Genomic DNA, 18,761 nt, shown 5'->3' on the forward strand with positions numbered 1-18,761 from the left:
TTTATTACTTATGTCCTTCATGAGATTTGATAGTTTCTCCTGACTCAAAAAGAGTTTCATCTAAAATCACTTTTGTTCTTGAAGCAAAACAAAATGGTCCCTCTGAAAAATTGTGAATATCCACTAAAAAAATCTAGGAATCCCCAGGAGACAAGTTCTGTGTGGAGAAAGAGAAACTAGTACTTTTCTTCCTTCCTCTACAGTGAGGAAGATGCTGCATCATGTCATTTACTTCATGTCCTCTAAATCTGACTTACAAGACCTTTAAGTATTTTCAGTAGACTTTGATCTAGTACAGAAACTTCCGTACTGGTGCTGCCAGGTTAGCTGTGACCTGTTCAAACAGTATTAACCATGACCTGTCTTTTACTACCGTGACTCCCAGCCTTGAGAAATAGTAGCAATTAAGACAGGGTCATTTTCTAATATGACTTAACTTTGCAGTGGAAAACAAGGCATAAAGCCTTCGCTTCCTCCAAATGAGAAGCTGAGTGTTATTTCTTGCCTTAGGATATCAAACCTCGATATTTATCTGGAGCATACTTTGAAGGCAGGTAAACGGAGGGTGATGAATGGAAAAAGTATTGATGGATACTCACTTTCTGGAAGCAGTCCATGTCATGGCACTAGGCAGCTTCATTTTGTTCTTTCCAACTACACTGAAACTTGAACAACTGAGGAACGAGAAAGAGGACTGTTGTTTACAGACCAGCTGCATCAGTTTGCTTCTCTCTTTCCACTTGTTGCTGCCATTGAAAGAAAATCTCTGTTAGCTTTGCCAGCTGAGGAAACTACAGCATTTAATAAGTATTATGATAGGTACTACATGTGTTTAGATTGGAGAGGGCTGTATTTGCACAGGAACTATAAATTAAGAAAAAAACATAGTTAGGATTTTAGTGTTCCATGGAAGGCTTTAAAAAACAAAACCACAAACAACAACCTTGGTACATAAAAAGCAAAAGTGAATGCTCCATTTTAGATTCTACATTCTATATTCTTATTTCCTCTTTCCTCATGGCTTACTGTATTTTCCTAAAGACATGAATTTGTTCATTGATTAGCTTGAAGATCAATTTAATTTCACAGAATGGATGCTACAGCGTGAAATGGACAGTTCAGTAGTTTCAGCTGTGAAACTGTTGTATAAACACATTCATGTTTGCATCAATTGAAATAAATGAGCCTTTCTAAAGTGACTGTGTGCCAGATAGAAAATCTGGGTGTGAAATCATGACTTACAGGAATCCAAATCCTGCAGTCTGATGGGACAATCCAGGCTGGCAGCACTTCTGATGCTCTTACTGAGAATAATCTTAGCACAGCAGTAACAGGAGTGGACAGGACACACAACTGTGAGACTACTCACCTTTTTCTCTCCTGGCTGTAGTCAGTATTTTTAACCGCACTGTTATTTTAGAAAGCCATTAGTCTGCTGTTCTATCTTACCCTCCTGATGCTTTTTTTTTTTCTTTAAGTAGATGAAATTTTTCATACAGAGTCATAGAATGGTTTGAATCAGAAAGGACTTTCAAAGGTCATCCAGTCCATCACCTTTTCACTCAGCAGGGACATCGTCCACTAAATCAGGTTGCTCAGAGCCTTGTCCAGCCTGACCTGGAGTATCTCCAGGAACAGGGCCTCAACTTCCTCCCTGAGCAGCCTGCTCCAATATTCCACCACCCTTGTGGGAAAGAACTTGTTGCCAACATCCCTGGAACTGTTTACAATATGACTGGATGAGGCACTTGGTGCTATGGTTTAGTTGATTAGATGGTGTTGGGTGATAGGTTGGACTCGATGATCTCAAAGGTCTTTTCCAACCTGGCTAATTCTGTGATTCTGTAAATCTGCTCTTCTCCAATTTCAAACTGTTTCACATCATCCTATACCTCCAGGCCTTTGTACACAGTCCCTCTGCAGTCTTCTTGTAGGCACCATTCAGGCACTTGAAGGCTGCTATTATTAGATTAAAAGGAACCACTGAAGAATTTTAGTGTGCACTTTCTTGTTAAAGTGGTGGTGGTCTCCTATACTAGCTGCATAAGGATGTTTGAGACAGGACAGTTTCAGTTTGGCTAATGCCAAGCATTGTGAAATAAAGGAGTTCTGCTTGAAGGAAAGTTGCCTGGCTAATGACAACCAGTCTCTCCAATCCCAAAGTGTTGGAAGAAAGTAACTTATCATGATCTGCCATTAGCACTGTGGGAGTATCAAAACACAATGACAGGTTATTTCCTTCTACTTCATCACCAGAGAATGCACTGAAGGATGCATGCAGGAAGCATTTCATGCGTGGTGTGAGGAGTAAACACAACAATTGCATTTATGGTAGCCAAACAACCTGTAGTCTACCAGGTTTAGTTTTTTCTGCTCTGAGAAACTTAACCTTTTTTTTTGTGATAGGTTAGTGATTGACATGTGGAGTTTCTAGTTTCCTGGTGTCTGAAGCAAGCTCAGTATTTTTAGATGGTTAAATGACATTTTGCTTCGATTTTGTTGGGTTTGGGGGTTTTTCTTTGAGATTTTGAACATTTCCTGTTGAGCTGTCTTTTCCCAGATCTCTCTGTTTTAAGCAAGTGATGTTAGTAGCTTTAATCTGTTCTATTGAATTTGTTAATAGCAGCTTGGCATTGGTGATCTTTCATTAACAGCATACAGTTTGAAATACTTGTTTCATAGCTGCAGTAGCCACTGTTCAGTGTATGGATTAAAGGCTGTGGGAAAAAGATATTCTTCAATCAATGTACAGAACTATTTTGAGATTTGTCAATGTAATAGGTGTCCTTTAGACCTTCTGACTGTAGTTCAAAGTACTCCTGACACATCAGATCCTAGACCTTTTATCACCTTTCCATTGGAAGTTAATGAATATGCCTTTTAGTGAATTCCTGTTAAACCATTTCTGAAGGGACAGAGTTTTATGTACTTAGAATATCCATTAATGGCTGTATTTCATCACATACAGGATGGTTCTTTTAGCATCCATTGCCTTTGCTTGCTTTGGCCATCACCATACAGGATGTATGTGTGGGAGGGGAAAGGCCAACTGCAAAAATACCTCATCTCAAACCATTTTTTTTCTAATACATGTGAAATTGTAACTCCTCTCAGCTGTGTTCAGCATCACAGCAACAGTAGAGTAGGTTAAAGGATAGATAATCTTGCAGGAGGTAGGTGAGGGTGAAGACAGGCAAGAGGGAGCAATGGGATATTGTAGGAGCTAGTAGGGTTTCAGTGAATTACAAGATTCTGGAAGACTGTGACTTGAAGTCTCAGGCTGTCTTTTTAAGACTTTATTCTACTATAGCCTATTGCCCTGAAGATTTTACAGGCAGAGGCTATTCCTCTGTCTCTGTGGAGTTCTCTGTCCTTGTTGCTCCTACTTCCTCCCAAAACAGCCATACCACATGTTCTTAGGCATCTTAAAGCCTCAGCACTGAGCCCAAAACCATCAGGAGTCCTCTTCGTTCACTGGTCATCCCTTTGAGCAGTAGCTGTCTGCATGCCTTGGTCCTTCCCTGTATAGTCAAGAAACAAGGAACTCTTTAGACTGGAATAGTTTCAGTTCTGTCTGCTTCTCGAGCCTGTCCTAAGAATTTGGCCAAAAGTGTCTGGTATTTATTTTGTCCTTTTTTTTCACATACACATGAGACTCTTGTGGTTCCTTGCAATTACTATCATCAAAATCATGTGGTATATTTGGTATTTTTAGTCATGATAAAATGACAGATGAATAAAAGATGAAAATGCAAACATTGCTGCTGGGTGGGTTTTTTTGTTTGGGGTTTTGTTACTGCTGTAATGATTTGACTATGGTAGATGCACACAGATAAAAATAAAAGAGCTCTTCCATGTGGCAATGTTTAAGTAATACAGAAGCATAAAAAGTCTGGATCTCTTGAATGTTTTTGTCCACCCTCATACTGATGTGACTCATGAATCAGAGAAAAACTAAAATTTTCTGCTTTTATTTACAACAGAATGTGCATATTTTTCACTGTTCACCTTTGTCCAGCTCTAATGAAAAGGATTTATCCAATCAGTGTCACTGAGCCACAGAGAGCTTTCATTGTAAGTGATGCTAATCTACATGAAATAATTAAAACGCAGCTATACAGAGCTGTCTGCCAACAAATGGCTATCCTCATTATTACTGAAATTAGGTACCACAGAATAAAGATATTTTCCTAGTCTTTTTAAGGGATTTGGATGTCTATTTTCCTTGCACTGTGATGACAATTGGATAGCACAGTTTGAAAGTTTTGTTTGAAATGTATTATTTTATCTTTCTGTATTTTTGTAATGCAGGGGTATCTAATATCCCTAGCTTGAGACCAAGACCATCTCTCAGTTCTGGTTTGGGCTTTCTAGTTCATGTAATCCTGATGGAAAAAAAGTTACTACTCCCTGCTTTAATTATTTAAAAACAAAACACAAATCAAACAAAAGACAACAAAAAAATCCCCCCAGACCCAAACTAGCTGATTTACAGCAGTCATCATCTTGTCTGACTGGTAGTAGCTTCACTTTTACAACTGCTGATTTGCCACATCACCAGATCTCCTGTGTACCTGAGGTACACTACCCTAAACATAGTTTCATAGTTTCATAGTTTCATAGTTTCATTCAGGGTTGGAAGGGACCACAAGGATCATCTAGTTCCAATCCCCCTGCCATGGGCAGGGACACCCCACACTAGATCAGGCTGGACAGAGCCTCATCCAGCCTGCTCTTAAACACCCCCAGGGACGGGGCCTCGACCACCTCCCTGGACAACCCATTCCAGGGTTTCACCACTCTCATGGTGAAGAACCTCCTCCTCACATCCAGCCTGAATCTCCCCACCTCCAGCTTCATTCCATTCCCCCTAGTCCTATCACTACCTGATATCCTGAGAAGTCCTTCCCCTGCCTTCCTGTAGGCCCCCTTCAGATACTGGAAGGCGACAATTAGGTCACCTCGGAGCCTTCTCTTCTGCAGACTGTACAGCCCCAACTCCTTCAGTCTGTCCTCATAGGAGAGGTGCTCCAGCCCTCTGATCATCCTCGTGGCCCTTCTCTGGACACGTTCCAGCACCTCCACATCCCTCTTGTAATAGGGGCTCCAGAACTGGACACAGTACTCCAGGTGGGGTCTCACCAGGGCTGAGTAGAGGGGGAGGATCACCTCCCTCGACCTGCTAGCCACACTTCTCCTGATGCAGCCCAGGATCTGATTGGCTTTGCGGGCTGCAAGTGCACACTGAGAGCTCATGTTGAGCTTTTTGTCCACCAGCACCCCCAAGTCTCTCTCCTCAGGGCTATCCTCCAGCCAGTCACTGCCTAGCCTGTATTTGTGCCTGGGATTGCCTCGACCCAGATGCAGGACCCTGCACTTGCTCTTATTGAACTTCATGAGGTTGGCCTGTGCCCACCTCTCCAGCCTGTCAAGGTCCCTCTGGATGGCCTCCCTTCCCTCCAGCGTGTCTGCTGCACCACACAGCTTGGTGTCATCAGCAAACTTGCTGAGGGTGCACTCCATGCCACTGTCCATGTCCCCCACAAAGATGTTGAATAAGATAGGTCCCAGGACTGATCCCTGAGGGACTCCACTTGTCACTGGCCTCCACTGGGACATGGAGCCATTGACAGCCACTCTCTGGGTGCGGCCATCAAGCCAGTTCCTTATCCATCTAGTGGTCCACCCATCAAACCCATGTGTCACCAGTTTGGAGACCAGGATGTGGTGCGGGACAGTGTCGAAGGCTTTGCTCAGGTCCAGGTAAATGACATCAGTTGCTCGCCCCTCATCTATTAATTTTGTCACCTGCTCATAGAAGGCCACCAGGTTGGTCAGGCAGGATTTGCCCTTGGCAAAGCCATGCTGACTGTTCCCAATCACCTCTTCACTATTCTTTTGAGCGAGTAGTGACTCCAGGAGGATCTGTTCCATGATCTTTCCAGGCACAGAGGTGAGACTGACTGGCCTGTAGTTCCCTGGTTCCTCCTTCTTGCCCTTTTTGAAGATGGGGGCAATGTTTCCCCTTTTCCAGTCTGTGGGGACTTCACCAGACTGCCAGGACTTTTGAAATATAATAGAGAGGGGCTTAGCAACCTCATCTGCCAGTTCTCTCAGCACCCGTGGGTGTAACCCGTCGGGTCCCATGGACTTGAAAACATGTGCAGGTAGTGCAGGGTTCTGGGATTTCTCAGCTTGCTTGAGATAACAAAACTTCCCATTATGTTTCAAAGAAGGGGTTTAAGGCCTCCTGGAAAGAGGGGAGGTGAATTGCCCCCTCTCTTGGAGGTCTTAGAGGCCAGGTTGGATGAGACCTTGAGCAACCTGGTCTAGTAGAAAGGGTCCCTGCCCATGGCAGGGGGGTTGGAACTTCGATGGTCTTTAAGGTCCCTTTCAACCTAAACCATTCTATGAATCTGTGAAATTCTTTGTGCACTTGCAAATGATTTGGATTTTTTTGTGGATGATAGGGTAAACCATTTTCCAGAGAACTGTAAATTGGTGTCCATAATCAGTACTCATCTTTCCTTCTAGATTTTAGGTTGAGTTAAACAGATTCTTTAAATAATACTTTTAAGTCACTGTATTAAGGGAGGAGATGTTTGGTGTGCTGATGGAACTGCATTAGTAACAGTCATGTTGACAGACAAAAGTCTTGCAGTGAGCTGGAGGGTTTGGAGGAGGGAAAGCTGAGAAGCTTCTTCAGTGCAGCTCTTAGAGCTAAGGTTTTATTCTCATCTTCTTACTAATCTCAAACTAAAGCAAAATATTTAAAAGTGTGCTAAGTTCTTAATACTGTTTCATAGGAATCTTTCAAATTCTCACAGGTTTTCAGCACAGGTTTTCACACAACAGTGTTGCTGTTACTCTTTTGGGTTTATATCTCTGTGTGCAGTTCAGTATTTTGATGCTGGTATTGTTACAAAAATTGGAAAGACTCTGCCATTTTCATTAATACTTTGCACTTGCCTTTAAAATTTGTTCAGTACTCATCTCCTACAGATGTTCTGGTGAATTTGGCATTGGCATAGCTTTTAATGAAGCTCTTATTTTTCATGACTCATCTGAATCTTTATGAGGGGTTCCTTTGACTTCATTTCATGTAGTTCATATTTTAAATCAATAAGCCACTTGAGAGAGAGGCAAGAGCACTTATGCTTGGATTTAAGGTTTGTCTTGCAAAGATTTCTCCAAGAGCTGTAGATTTTTCTCCTCTTTCATTCCTTGGTGTCTCTTCCTTACATAGTTCAAAACTTCTTTTTCTATCGCAAGATACTTCTCTGGATCTTTACAGATTTGCTCAGATACATCTAATGTTTTGTATCTGTTAAAATAGTACATTTTATATGTCTTTCATGTTGTCTGATGCTGATAAGGCAGAAACAAAAAAGGGAATTGTTGCTATTATAATTGAAGTTTTTCAGCCTCTGTTCTCACAAGTACTTCATAGCTTGTCTATCATTACTCCATCTTTCAGCATCCAAATACAGTTAGGAACTGCAAGAACAGGTGTAGGCAAAAGTACCTTGAATGCTGGATGAAGAGTCTTCCTTACACAGTTTTCATTTTCTCTTCAAGCTGTCACTGAGACTTCTTGTTTTTTGATTTAAGTGTCTTATCTGGCTGCTGAATGACAAATATTTTGCTCTTTTGCAAATAGCCCTTTTATGATTTTGATATTGATGTCAAATCTGGGTACTCCAAATTCATTTTTATTGCTTTGTGTGGTATATACTTGTTAAGGATTTAGTGCAACTATAAACATCTCCAGAACTCCCCATAGTAGGGATAAACTGTGAATTATGAACTTGCTAGCGTGGGCTATTTCTTTAAGGCAATCTGAACCTCTGTAGCTCTTCATAGAGATTTTATGAAGTAAATCAATGTTTGTTGGTAAATCTAAATTGAGGAATACTGCTTTGCTAATTGCATTGTTATTTGCCTTTTCCTGAGCAAATAATACTAAACAGTTAGATGCTTTAAAATGCTTGCTTGAGTTTATAACTTCCTGAAAAAGAGATTTAGTTGATGTGGTGTAGCACGTTCCTTAGCCTGTGAATGTTTAAAAGCAATCATCAATGCCAATTTAAAGGCATTTAACATTTCTTTTTTGGATTCTGTATTCCCCAAACTGAAATCCTACTGCATTGCAGAATAAATAGCTGGTACTGATTATATCTCTTACATCATGGGCTTTCATCAGTAGATCTGACAGCTTAAACTTAGAATCATAATTCATGTTCTACAGACAAGGAATTGAAGGCATACAAATCTGAAATGCCTTCCACTAAAAGGTTAACTCTAAAAGTTTGCTGTCGAAGTGGGAAGTTGTTTACGTGGCATTTCCTAAGGTTTGATCATAGATCTGATGTTATCCTGTATCATTCATACATTGGTTCATTAATCAGACCATGCTTCCATTAGGGAAATGCAGTACCATAGAATCACAGAATGGTTTGGGTTGGAAGGGATCTTAAAGATCATCTAGTTCCAACCTCCCTGCCATGGGCAGGGGCACCTTTCACTAGACCAGGTTGCTCAAAGCTTTATCCAACCTGGCCTTGAACACCTCTGGGGGGGGTATCCATGACTACCCCTGGCAACCTGTTCTAGTGTCTCCCCACCCTCACTGTAAAGAATTTCTTCCTAATCTCCAGTCTAAATCTGCCCTTCTCAAATGTCAATCTGTTCCCTCTCATCCTATCACTACATGTCTTTGTAAAAAAGTCCTTTCCCAGCTTATGTGTAGCCCCCCTTAAGCTACTGGAAGGCTGTTATAAGGTCTCCCCTATGTGTTGTGTCTTTAGTTAAGTGTTTGATGTAGGGAAGAGAGAATACATTGATTTGTACAAGATGTGCAAGGTAGATTTTCCTTGGGAACTGGCTGGATCAGTAGATGTGTGAATTAGCCTTTAGTTTTCCTGTGCCCCATTTCTCCTATGGAAATTCTTGGGGAATTTATAGCAATTTGTTTTTCTCTTGTGAAGATCTGGGCAGGTAAATGCTGTGGAATTTAAGAGAACAGATACTGTGTTGAAGAGTGAAATATATACAGGTAGGGATTAGCTTCAGATCATTTATTTCATTGTGACAGATGATGGATTTTTTTAAATGAATGTATTTGTAACAATATTGCAAAAAATGTTTGAGTCCCTCACTCAGGAAGAAGACATGGCACAGCACAGGAATTTATTTGTACTCTAATGCATCACTACTCAAGAGCAAAATCTGTTATAAAATCTCATCTGTTTTGTTTTGTTTATTCTAGTGTTACAAATCTTAAATACCGGGGAAGATGTGAGCCTGTGATTTCAAGAACTCTTCAGTTTCTAAATGACCTTTCTGTTGGATATCCTTTTTCTTGTATATGGTGTAACATAGTGTTTGAAATTAGTAAGGTAAATTAATGAGATCTCCATTGTTTTGTAAAGCTAATTAATATATTAATATCTATTTATTTTGATTGAACTTTTTCATGCATAGTTTTCTTAAGGTGTGCTTATTTCCACCTACTTCTTACCACAAAAGAAAAATCATATGACCACTTCCTTACAGACATCTATCCTATTCCTAATCTTCTTTAAATCCATAGCATTAAGTTCAGCAATATTGAGAAGAGATTGATTCTCTTAGCCGTTGAGATCCAGTTTGGTTCTTCTTTGAGGATGTGTCAACCAAGATACGAAGCATGAATTAGGTATTAAAACCAAGCCTCTTCACATCACAGTATCACAGTATCATGTTTATTGTTGCCTGAATCTGAGTTCCCCACTCTGTCAGTGTCACCGTTACTACTGATAAAACAGCCATGACTTTGCGTGTGGATTCTTGGCTGTATTCAGGTATGTGTATGAAATTCTTACACCAAATTATGAGTGATACCTTGCTATCTGCTGCAGACCTTTTTTATCTTTTTCTGATATCCATTTACTTACCATGAGTTGGAGAAGAATCACAGCATGTTGGGGGTTGGAAGGGAGCTCTGGCAATCAAGTCCAACCTCTCTGCCAGAGCAGGATCACCTAGAGTAAGCCACACAGGAAGGCATGCAGTCAGGTTTTAAATGTCTCCAGAGAAGGAGACTCCACAGCCTCTCTGGGCAGCCTGTTCCAGTGCTTTGTCATCCCCCCAGTGAAAAAGTTTTTCTTCATGTTCACATGGAACCTCCAGCTTGCACCTGTTGCCCCTTGTCCTAGCACTGGACATCACTGAGCAGAGCCCCGCTCTGTCCTCACAACACTGCCCTTCACATCTTTGTAAACATGAATGAGGTCACCCCTCAGTCTCTTTTCTCCAAGCTAAATGGCCCCAGCTCCCTCAGCCTTTCCTCATAATGGAGGTGTTCCACTGCGTTCATAATCCTTCTGGCTCTGCTCTAGACTCTTTCAAGCAGTTCCCTGAGGTCCTTCTTGAAATGGGGTGCCCAGAACTGGACACAATATTCCAGATGCTGCTTCACCAGGACAGAGTAGAGGGGAAGGAGAACCTCTCTCAACCTACTAACCGCAGCTCATCACATTTGCTCTTTGTATTTTCAGACCATTGAGCAAGAAGTTTTTTACAAAGTAGTTGCTAATTGGGGTGTGACACAATACTTAAAGGTATATGGCAGATAATAAATCACCAAGACTCTTGAAAGCATTCAATACTGAAATCCTTCACTATTTTGAAATCAAAACCACTTTTTAGCAATTTTCTAGAGGAGACTGTTAGACAAGCAGAAAGGAAGGCACCTGGAATATAGCAATTGGTATAATTTTTGTTCTCTATAGAACTCTAATCATATAAGAATCTGAATCTATTTCCTTGGGTCGAAAGATGGGTGTGGGTTTTCCCACTCTATAAGTGAATTCTGTTTAATGAAAGCCATATTGTGTGTTCCTCTGAATGTTTACTTGAAATACCATTGAGCAGCTAACTTGATCTTTACAATATGCATGTGTTCATGGTCTCATGGCATCACAGCCATAGGATGGGAAAGGACTTGAAGGTAAAGCATTACTAAGGAATTCTGAGAGTGGTTTCTGGTCATGAAATAGATATAAAAATACCAAGACATAGAAAACAAGAGAAGTTGATATTTAATCATAGAATGATTTGGGTTGGAAGGGACCTCTGAATGTCATCATCTAGTCCAAACCTGCAGTCAGCAGGGACATCCTCAACTAGATCAGGTTACTCAGAGCCTTGTCCAGCCTGATGTTGAATATCTCCAGGGATGAGGCTTCATTTACCTCCCTGGGCAACCTATTCCAGTGTTCCACTCACCCTCAGGGTAAATAACTTGTTCTTAACAGCCAATCTAAATCTTTTCTAATTTCAAACCATTGCCCATCGTCCTATTACTACAGGCCTTTGGAAACAATCCCACTCCATCCTTCTTGTAGGCCACCTTCAGGTCCTGGAAGCCAACTATTAGGTTTCCCCAGAGCCTTCTCTTCTCCAGGCTGAACACTTTCTTCTGAAGAGTAGAATTGTGATCAAATTGTATTGTGGTTTGCTTTTTTCTTTGCAGCAACTTGCTAACTGTTAGAAGAGCAGTTTGAGCCCCCTGTACGTAGTCAGGATGTATATTTATGAAGGCAATGGTTCTTTACATCTTAGGCATCAATGTGATATGTTTAAAGACTAGTAGAAAGAGAGATCAGCTAAAAAGAGAAGTAAACCAAATACCAAAAAATGTATGCAATTACTTTTCAGTGGGAATACCTCAAACAAAAGTGATGAGAACAGTAGCTTTGCTGCTTGGAAGGGTGGGGTTGTACAAAGGCAGCTTTAATACTGGTCCTCTTCTCTTCACCATGATGTTGTATTAGTTAAGTTTAAAATTGTGTTCCCTGGCAAACCATAAAAGATTTCAAAAGTATTAGACACCCACTTTTGTGCTGGAATTTAATATGCAACTTTTTATTGGAAAATAATCGTCCTTGTCTGGCAAAATCCACCATGCAATATTTCTGTTAGTAGGCATAATGCAATAAAGACAGGGAGGGCTATTTATCACTACAAATTTTGAGGATTTCAGGATTCTTTTTATTATTTTAATATATTTCTTTGGTATTAAATCAGAAAAATGATAAATTACACCTGTCGAGGCTGTTTTTCCCTTTTGCTAGAAAATGATGTACAACCCAATTTCACTGGTCATTTTGGCTTTTAAAGATATGTATTTTTTTCCTATTAAAAACTCTACCAATAGTGTTGTGGGGTGGGTTGTTTTTGGTTTTTTTTTTTTAATAACAATACCAAAGTACTTTTTATTTCAAAAAATATGAAGTAGTTTATAACTACTTCCTGGCATTGCAAACTTTGGCCTTTTCACGTTGTATTAGTGTTTTTTTAAAAGGCATTAAGGCTATATTGCTTTGAAAGAAATAGTGTATTGTTAAGATGCTGGATCCAGTGGATCAATTTTCAGTATTTGATATAGATTAAATTGTGGCTAGCCTGAAAGGTTAAAAATCATAATTTATTTAATTTCACTGCCTCCCTGTATGTCAATCAACTTCTGCACAGTCTTCAAAATTGGTAGTTTTCTTCCTTTCTGTGTATAATAGCCTCTTTCTAAAGGATAGTCTAGAATTAAAAGCAAACCATAATTTCAGCAACTGTACTAGATTACAGGCAAAGAAGAAAAAGCAGAAGACAGTATTAACAACAAAGGCACCAAATGATTGGAGCTAGTGTCATGGTTTATATTACTTTCACAATTACTCCAGGTTTGCATATTTCGAAATATATTAGCCCAATTTGATTTCAAAGCTCAGTTATTTGAATTATAAATCATTATGTCCCTCCTAGCTGATCAGTTGTGAAATATCTTTGAATTCATTTACATAATGGAATATGTTAGTCATTCCTTCACGTCTTTGAAGCCATAGTGCTCCCTCATGCATGTTTAGTTCTTCCTAATAATTAACTTTTCCTCTGTCTATTTTTGTAGCAAAATAACTGCAGTTTCATTGTGATTTTGTACAATAACTTTGGGGTAAAATATTTATAGTCTCTTAGATTCTTTATCCACGTCTTTGTTAGCCTTGTTTTATGAAAGGCTTTCCTCTCTTAGAGGGGGGAGGAAACAAAGCCAACTCTAGCTTTGCAACATAAAACCAAGTAATGCTATGTCAAGTGTTATAGATTGATAGAGGAACATCATCTTAAAACTAGATTAGGAGTTTTACCAATAGCAGCCATAAAACCTATTCTTACACTTTCAGCTGTTTAAAAAGAATTTAATCCATTTAAAATGAAGAGGGAAATTGTTTATTCCCATAAAAGTAATCGAACTCTTCAATCAATTATGGCCAGGAATGGCAGAGTGAAGCAAGCACTCAAATAAGATACGATACTAGTACCAATAGTAAATGTTCTGGGTCTAAAATGTTCTGTGTTTGGGTAGGACTGGAGGCATTCCTGCACAGTCTGAAGTTACACAATCATACATTTCTTAAAGGCCTTCATCAATGCCAGGGATCTTAGAATTATAGAATGGGTTAGGTTGGAAGGCACCTTAAAGATCATCTAGTTCCAATCCCCCTGCAATGGGCTGGGACACATCCTACCAGACCAGCTTGCTCAAGGCCCCATCCAACCTGGGTTTGAAGACTTCCAAGGTTGGAGCCTCCACAACTTCTCTGGGCAACCTGTTCCAGTGCCTCACCACTTTCATGGGGAAGAATTTCCTCCTAAGGTCTAGTATGAATCAAGCTTCTTCCAGTTTGAAACCATTACCCTTTGTCCAGTCATTCCATGTCTTTGTGAAAAGTCTCTCTCCAGTTCTCCTGCGGGATCAATAGTGCTAGCAAAACGAAGGAGTTGTGGGTTTGTAATGTTCATTGTGAAATTTACAAGCCCAGAAGTCATTTCAGTCATTTTATGCCTTCAATGCTTAGGAATGTTTCTGGGGTTTGTTCCTGAGCAGAGAGCAGAGCATGGTGGCTGAGTCCAGCATGGTATTGCTATAGTTACCTACCATCTGGACTGTCACTGGCATGAATTTAGCCAGTTGGTGGAGTGGGAGATTGCAGTTCCTGCTTAGCAGTAGTCCATTCATTTTGCTTTGTATTTATAAAGTTGGAGAAACTAGGATTCCTCTGGTTATAGCCAGAGATACATCCAAAATTCCCAGCAGTACCGCTTTGTTACAGGCTTAGCTCTGGCTCTGAGACCTTGTATGTTCTTCAGTAATAGCCTTTGAGTTCTTCAGTATTTTAACATAGCTCAGTGTGTATGAGCTGTATTTTCATCTGTTGTAACTGAAACAAATTAAATGGGGTTGTTTTTTTTGATGGGCCTGGAAGATCACCTCTGTGATTTGGAGGCCATTACTTCAGTGCTGCTTAGGGTTGCTGCCAGTCCCATTGCCAAGTGCCAATTGTCTTCAGTTCAGGCAGTTGCAAAACCCCTGGGCTTTTTTCACATGCTGATGACACCAGTCTATCTGGGGGAAGCCCAGCCCCATTTGTTATCAGAAACTCTCCGTTTAATTATAAAAGTCACTTAGTTCATTTGTCTCTTTTGTGACTAGAATATATGCTATGAAAAGTAATTGCTTTAATTAATAATAGATTATGGTCGTCAGTGTCCTGAAGAGTATCTGTGTGATATATATATATATTTCTAGGTGAAATTCAGATTATAGACTCATACATACAATGGTTTGGATTGGAAGAGACCTTAAAGATCATCTAATTCCACTCCCCCTGCCATGGTCAGGAGCACCTACTACTAGATCAGGTTACTCATGGCCCCATCCAAGCTGGCTTTGAACAATTCCAGGTTTGGAGCTTCCACAGTTTCACTGGGCAGCCTGTTCCAGTACCCCACCACTCTCATGAGAAGTATTTCTTCCTAATGTCTAATCTAAATCCAGCTTTTTCCAGTTTGAAGCCATCACTCCTCACCCTGTCACTCCCAGCCTTTGTAAAAAGTGTCTCTCCAGCTCTCATGTAGCCCACTTCAAATACTAGAAGGCTGCTCTAGGGTCTCCATGGAGCCTTCTCCTCTCCAGAGAGACCCTAGAGGAACATTCCTGTATTTATATACTTTTGTTTCAAGTAGGATTTTTTCCTCACTAAAAATTCCTAGAAGTCTGTACAACCTGCTCATGTCATCACAACCCTGCAAGGCTCCTTAACCTCTGCTACTTATAGTCTCCTGAAAAAGCTCGTGAAAATAGAGGCTGTGAAGTTCATGCTTCAGAATCACACAGTAAGTTTTCCTACTATGACAAAAAATGTTGTGTGTAACAGATTTGCATAGAACACTTCACTTTTCATAGCCTTATGTTTCACCAGAGTAAGCACTTCCCCTTCTTGGGTGTCAGTGATAACTACAGCCTCAGTGACCTTCGGTGCCGGACAATGTTCTACACCGCTCTCACTCGTCTGCTCATGGTGGATTTAGGTAAGGTACTCTCCCATGTCCCTGAGACACCTTGATGTCTTGTGTAGGGCTACAAATTTTTAAGGATATTAAACCAATCAAACAGCAGCTTAATGGTACAGTAAACATGTTACAGTATCAACTTTGGAGATCATAGAATACTATGGAAGGGACCTCCAAAGGTCATCATCTAGTCCACCACCCCTGCAGTCAGCAGGGTCATCCTCCACTAGATCAGGTTGCTTAGAGACATGTCCAGCCTGATCTGGAGTATCTCCAGGGATGGGGCCTCAACTACATCCTTGGGCAACCTGTTCCACTGTTCCACCAGCCTCATGGGAAAGAATATTCAATCTAAATCTACTCTTCTCTCATTTCAAACCATTGTCCCTCGTCCTATCACCACAGTCTTTTGTAAACAGTCCCTCTCCATCCTTCTTGTAGGTCCCCTTCAGGTACTGGAAGGCTTACATTAGGTGTCCCTGGAGTCTTCACTAGGCTGAACAACCCCAACTCCCTCAGCCTGTCCTTGTAGGAGAGAAGGAATAGTTCTGTATTTGGTTCTTCTTTCTGTTGAAGAAGTAAGCAAGATGAGGTGGTTTTGTGCACAGAAGTACTTTTTTTTATTAACCATAAGGATTTACAACATTAAGTTCCTGAGTAAGTGTTTTATGTTTCCAGGTGGCATATTGACTATGCCAGAACCTTCCCACTTGTAGTAGAAGGGTTTTTTATTTCACAGCTTCATGAAAGTTCCCAATACACAAAAACCCTCTGAGTTTCAGTAAACGTTGACAAGCATTCTGGAGTTTGACCAGCAATGCTTAAACAAGTGCTTGGGGTTTCTTCTTGAGTTGTCCTCTGGAAATCAGAGTGGTTAAGACACGTGTAAAACCCAGTACATGCAGTTAGCTGGATGTGATGAAGGACTCAGTCCCTCTGAATCCAGACCCTACCCTTGGCCACCACAGTAAAATACAGCAAGAACTCTACAGGATTAGCTCTCTCTTGTCTAAACCGAAGAGGCTGGACTTAGCAGAATGCAGTGGCCTCTGATCAGAGGCATTTTTTCCTGCTAAGGATCTGCCTTTATAGATGCTTTTTGTGAGGATGGGGTGTAGTGATGGCACAAGATGGGGATCATTTTAAAAGAGGAGTGATGCAGGTTAGGTATTGGGGAAAATTTTGTATTGTGAGGGTGGCAAGGCACTGGAACAGGTTGCCCAGAGAGGTTGTGGATGACTCATCCCTGCAGTGGTTAACAAATGGTTCAAGACCAGAGTGGATGGCGCTTTTAGCAACTTGGTCTAGTGGGAGGTGTCCCTGCCTATGGCCAGGGAGTTGGAACTAGGTGGTATTTAAGGTCCCTTCCAACCCAAACCATTCTGTGATGGTTCTATAGATGTGTAGGTGTTCGAGGAAGGCTGTTAATACACAATGCAAAACCATCAGTAAAAGTTACATTTAAATAAAAAGTTTTATTGGGATTAATACTTTTTCATCACTTTTTCCTTCTGCACTACCAAAAGGAGTAGATCTAAGCTGTAGAAAATACCTGCAGGAGATATTCAGCATGATCAGCACAGCCAGTCTGACACACGCAAAACTCCTAACTTCAGCTGCAAGTTTGTTTTCCAGAGTTTGCTAAGGAAGAGAAAAGGGAGAGAAGCCTTATAGCAAAGAGCTCTTTAAAGAGCATAAATTAAATTTCTACTCAGAATTACTCTCATGGGGAATCTCCATCTAAGAGGCAAGCTACCCTCATTAAGGCTCTAAAGAGAAGTAACAGGAGAACCAACCGTCGTGCAAAGTGCCACGGCTAAAACGTTGTTGGCTATAGTTACTTGTTCAGCACCATGACAAAACAAAAACAATACAGGCTTCCAGGGTGTCTTTCAGCTGTCTGACCAAGACAGTCTCTTCTTGCCCTACCCACTGCATCTTGCTTATTTTATTCTAAATTCACACCTTCTGAAACAAGTGTCACACAAATAACTGAAACAGTACAGATTTATTTCCATGGCAGCTTCATTCTGTGCATTAAATAGGTCAGAGGTAGGAAAAAAGAGCATACAACCAAAAAAGGATGTGATTTAAACAGCATGCTGTGAAATACACATTAGAGGATCTCCTCTCTTGATGCAGTTTTGCAGTTTTAAATGTAATGTTTTCTGACCATTAAGCCTTGACTTTCTTACGAGACTGTTCTTGTAGAGTTCTGAACAAATGCCGTCAGATTAACAGAGAAAAGAAGACTATGAAAAAGGGAAAGATGAGACATGCAGAGGTGTGCCAGTCTCAGATGTTTGTGATCAACAATTTGTCTTCATTATGGCTCAGTAAAAATACGTCAGGCCTCAGGTTTTGGTTCCTGTAGGTCATACCCAAGTTCCCATACTTGAGATTTTCCTCTAAAAGCCTACAAGACTGGCCCTTCTGAACAGCAGTGTGAATATGTGATGCTTTTGCTGCTTTGGTTTCTTTTCTTGTAGGTGAAGATGAGGATGAGTTTGAGAATTTCATGCTCCCCCTCACAATTACCTTTGAAAGTGTGACTCAGATACTCAACAGTAGTTTTGAACAAGAAGCAGCAAAGGTAGGTTTGTTTCAATTAGAAAGAAAGTATTGATGGGGAAAAAATACAGCTGGGACAAGCATTTAACAACAAGCATCTCATCTGCATTTAACAACAAGCTTGTCATCTCTTGTGTCTCTCTCTTGGCATGCACGTATCTTTGTACTTCTGTGTGTATTTATACCTGTATCTACTGCTGTCATTAGGAATGTAGACAGTAGAGAGACAAAGTCTACAAATGACTAACAAAATAAAAGTTTGTACAAAGATTTTATAAAGACTTAGGGATCTTTCAGTGCTTTGCAGATGGAGTGACCCTATCTGAGTCCCATTTATAATCAAAGGGACAAATTTGTCTAGTGATAGCTGATCTGTTTCATATGCAATATTCCCTCTTGCCATGCAAGTACATTGTTGGTGTCTATTAACATATTTATTTGGGGGGATGAGGAGCCATGTTGTAACACACTTGATAAAACACTGCTGCTTTAAAGTATTTTTTTTCAACAAGAATTTATTATATAAATCAAGACTTTATTAAATGGCTGGGCATATATGTATAAATAGGAACTGGTCTTGAAGCATTGCACCCTTAAACTGAACAAAGTGATTAGGATAACTGATAGCTAAATAAGGTTTTTATGTGCCTGTGGGAGCCATATTAGGATTGATTTGACAAGTCAGTTCAGCTGTGGCAACAGTCATAATATCTAACACAACATTATGTTTTATTAGTAAAATCCTTAAGTGTAGCAAGCTGTTTGTGTCAAAACAACAGTATATTTTAGACTTGCTAGATAGA

At 40.4% G+C, this 18,761-nt stretch overlaps 1 protein-coding gene across 2 annotated transcripts in view; it reads left to right on the forward strand.

The window, feature by feature from the left end:
- The window catches only part of RANBP17 (RAN binding protein 17), a 158,641-nt gene that overhangs the window by 82,110 nt on the left and 57,770 nt on the right, over positions 1 to 18,761 (forward strand). For both annotated transcript variants that reach the window (XM_068158793.1, XM_068158801.1), the window contains 4 exons: positions 9,269 to 9,349; positions 15,147 to 15,210; positions 15,297 to 15,405; positions 17,877 to 17,980. In XM_068158793.1, coding sequence (XP_068014894.1) covers positions 9,269 to 9,349; positions 15,147 to 15,210; positions 15,297 to 15,405; positions 17,877 to 17,980 — 358 coding nt within the window. The remainder of the gene's footprint in view (positions 1 to 9,268; positions 9,350 to 15,146; positions 15,211 to 15,296; positions 15,406 to 17,876; positions 17,981 to 18,761) is intronic.

The sequence above is a fragment of the Melanerpes formicivorus genome, unplaced genomic scaffold (genome assembly GCF_026170545.1).
Source record: "Melanerpes formicivorus ecotype bairdi unplaced genomic scaffold, bMelFor1.0.p_v2 SCAF_2, whole genome shotgun sequence".
Taxonomy (NCBI): domain Eukaryota; kingdom Metazoa; phylum Chordata; class Aves; order Piciformes; family Picidae; genus Melanerpes; species Melanerpes formicivorus.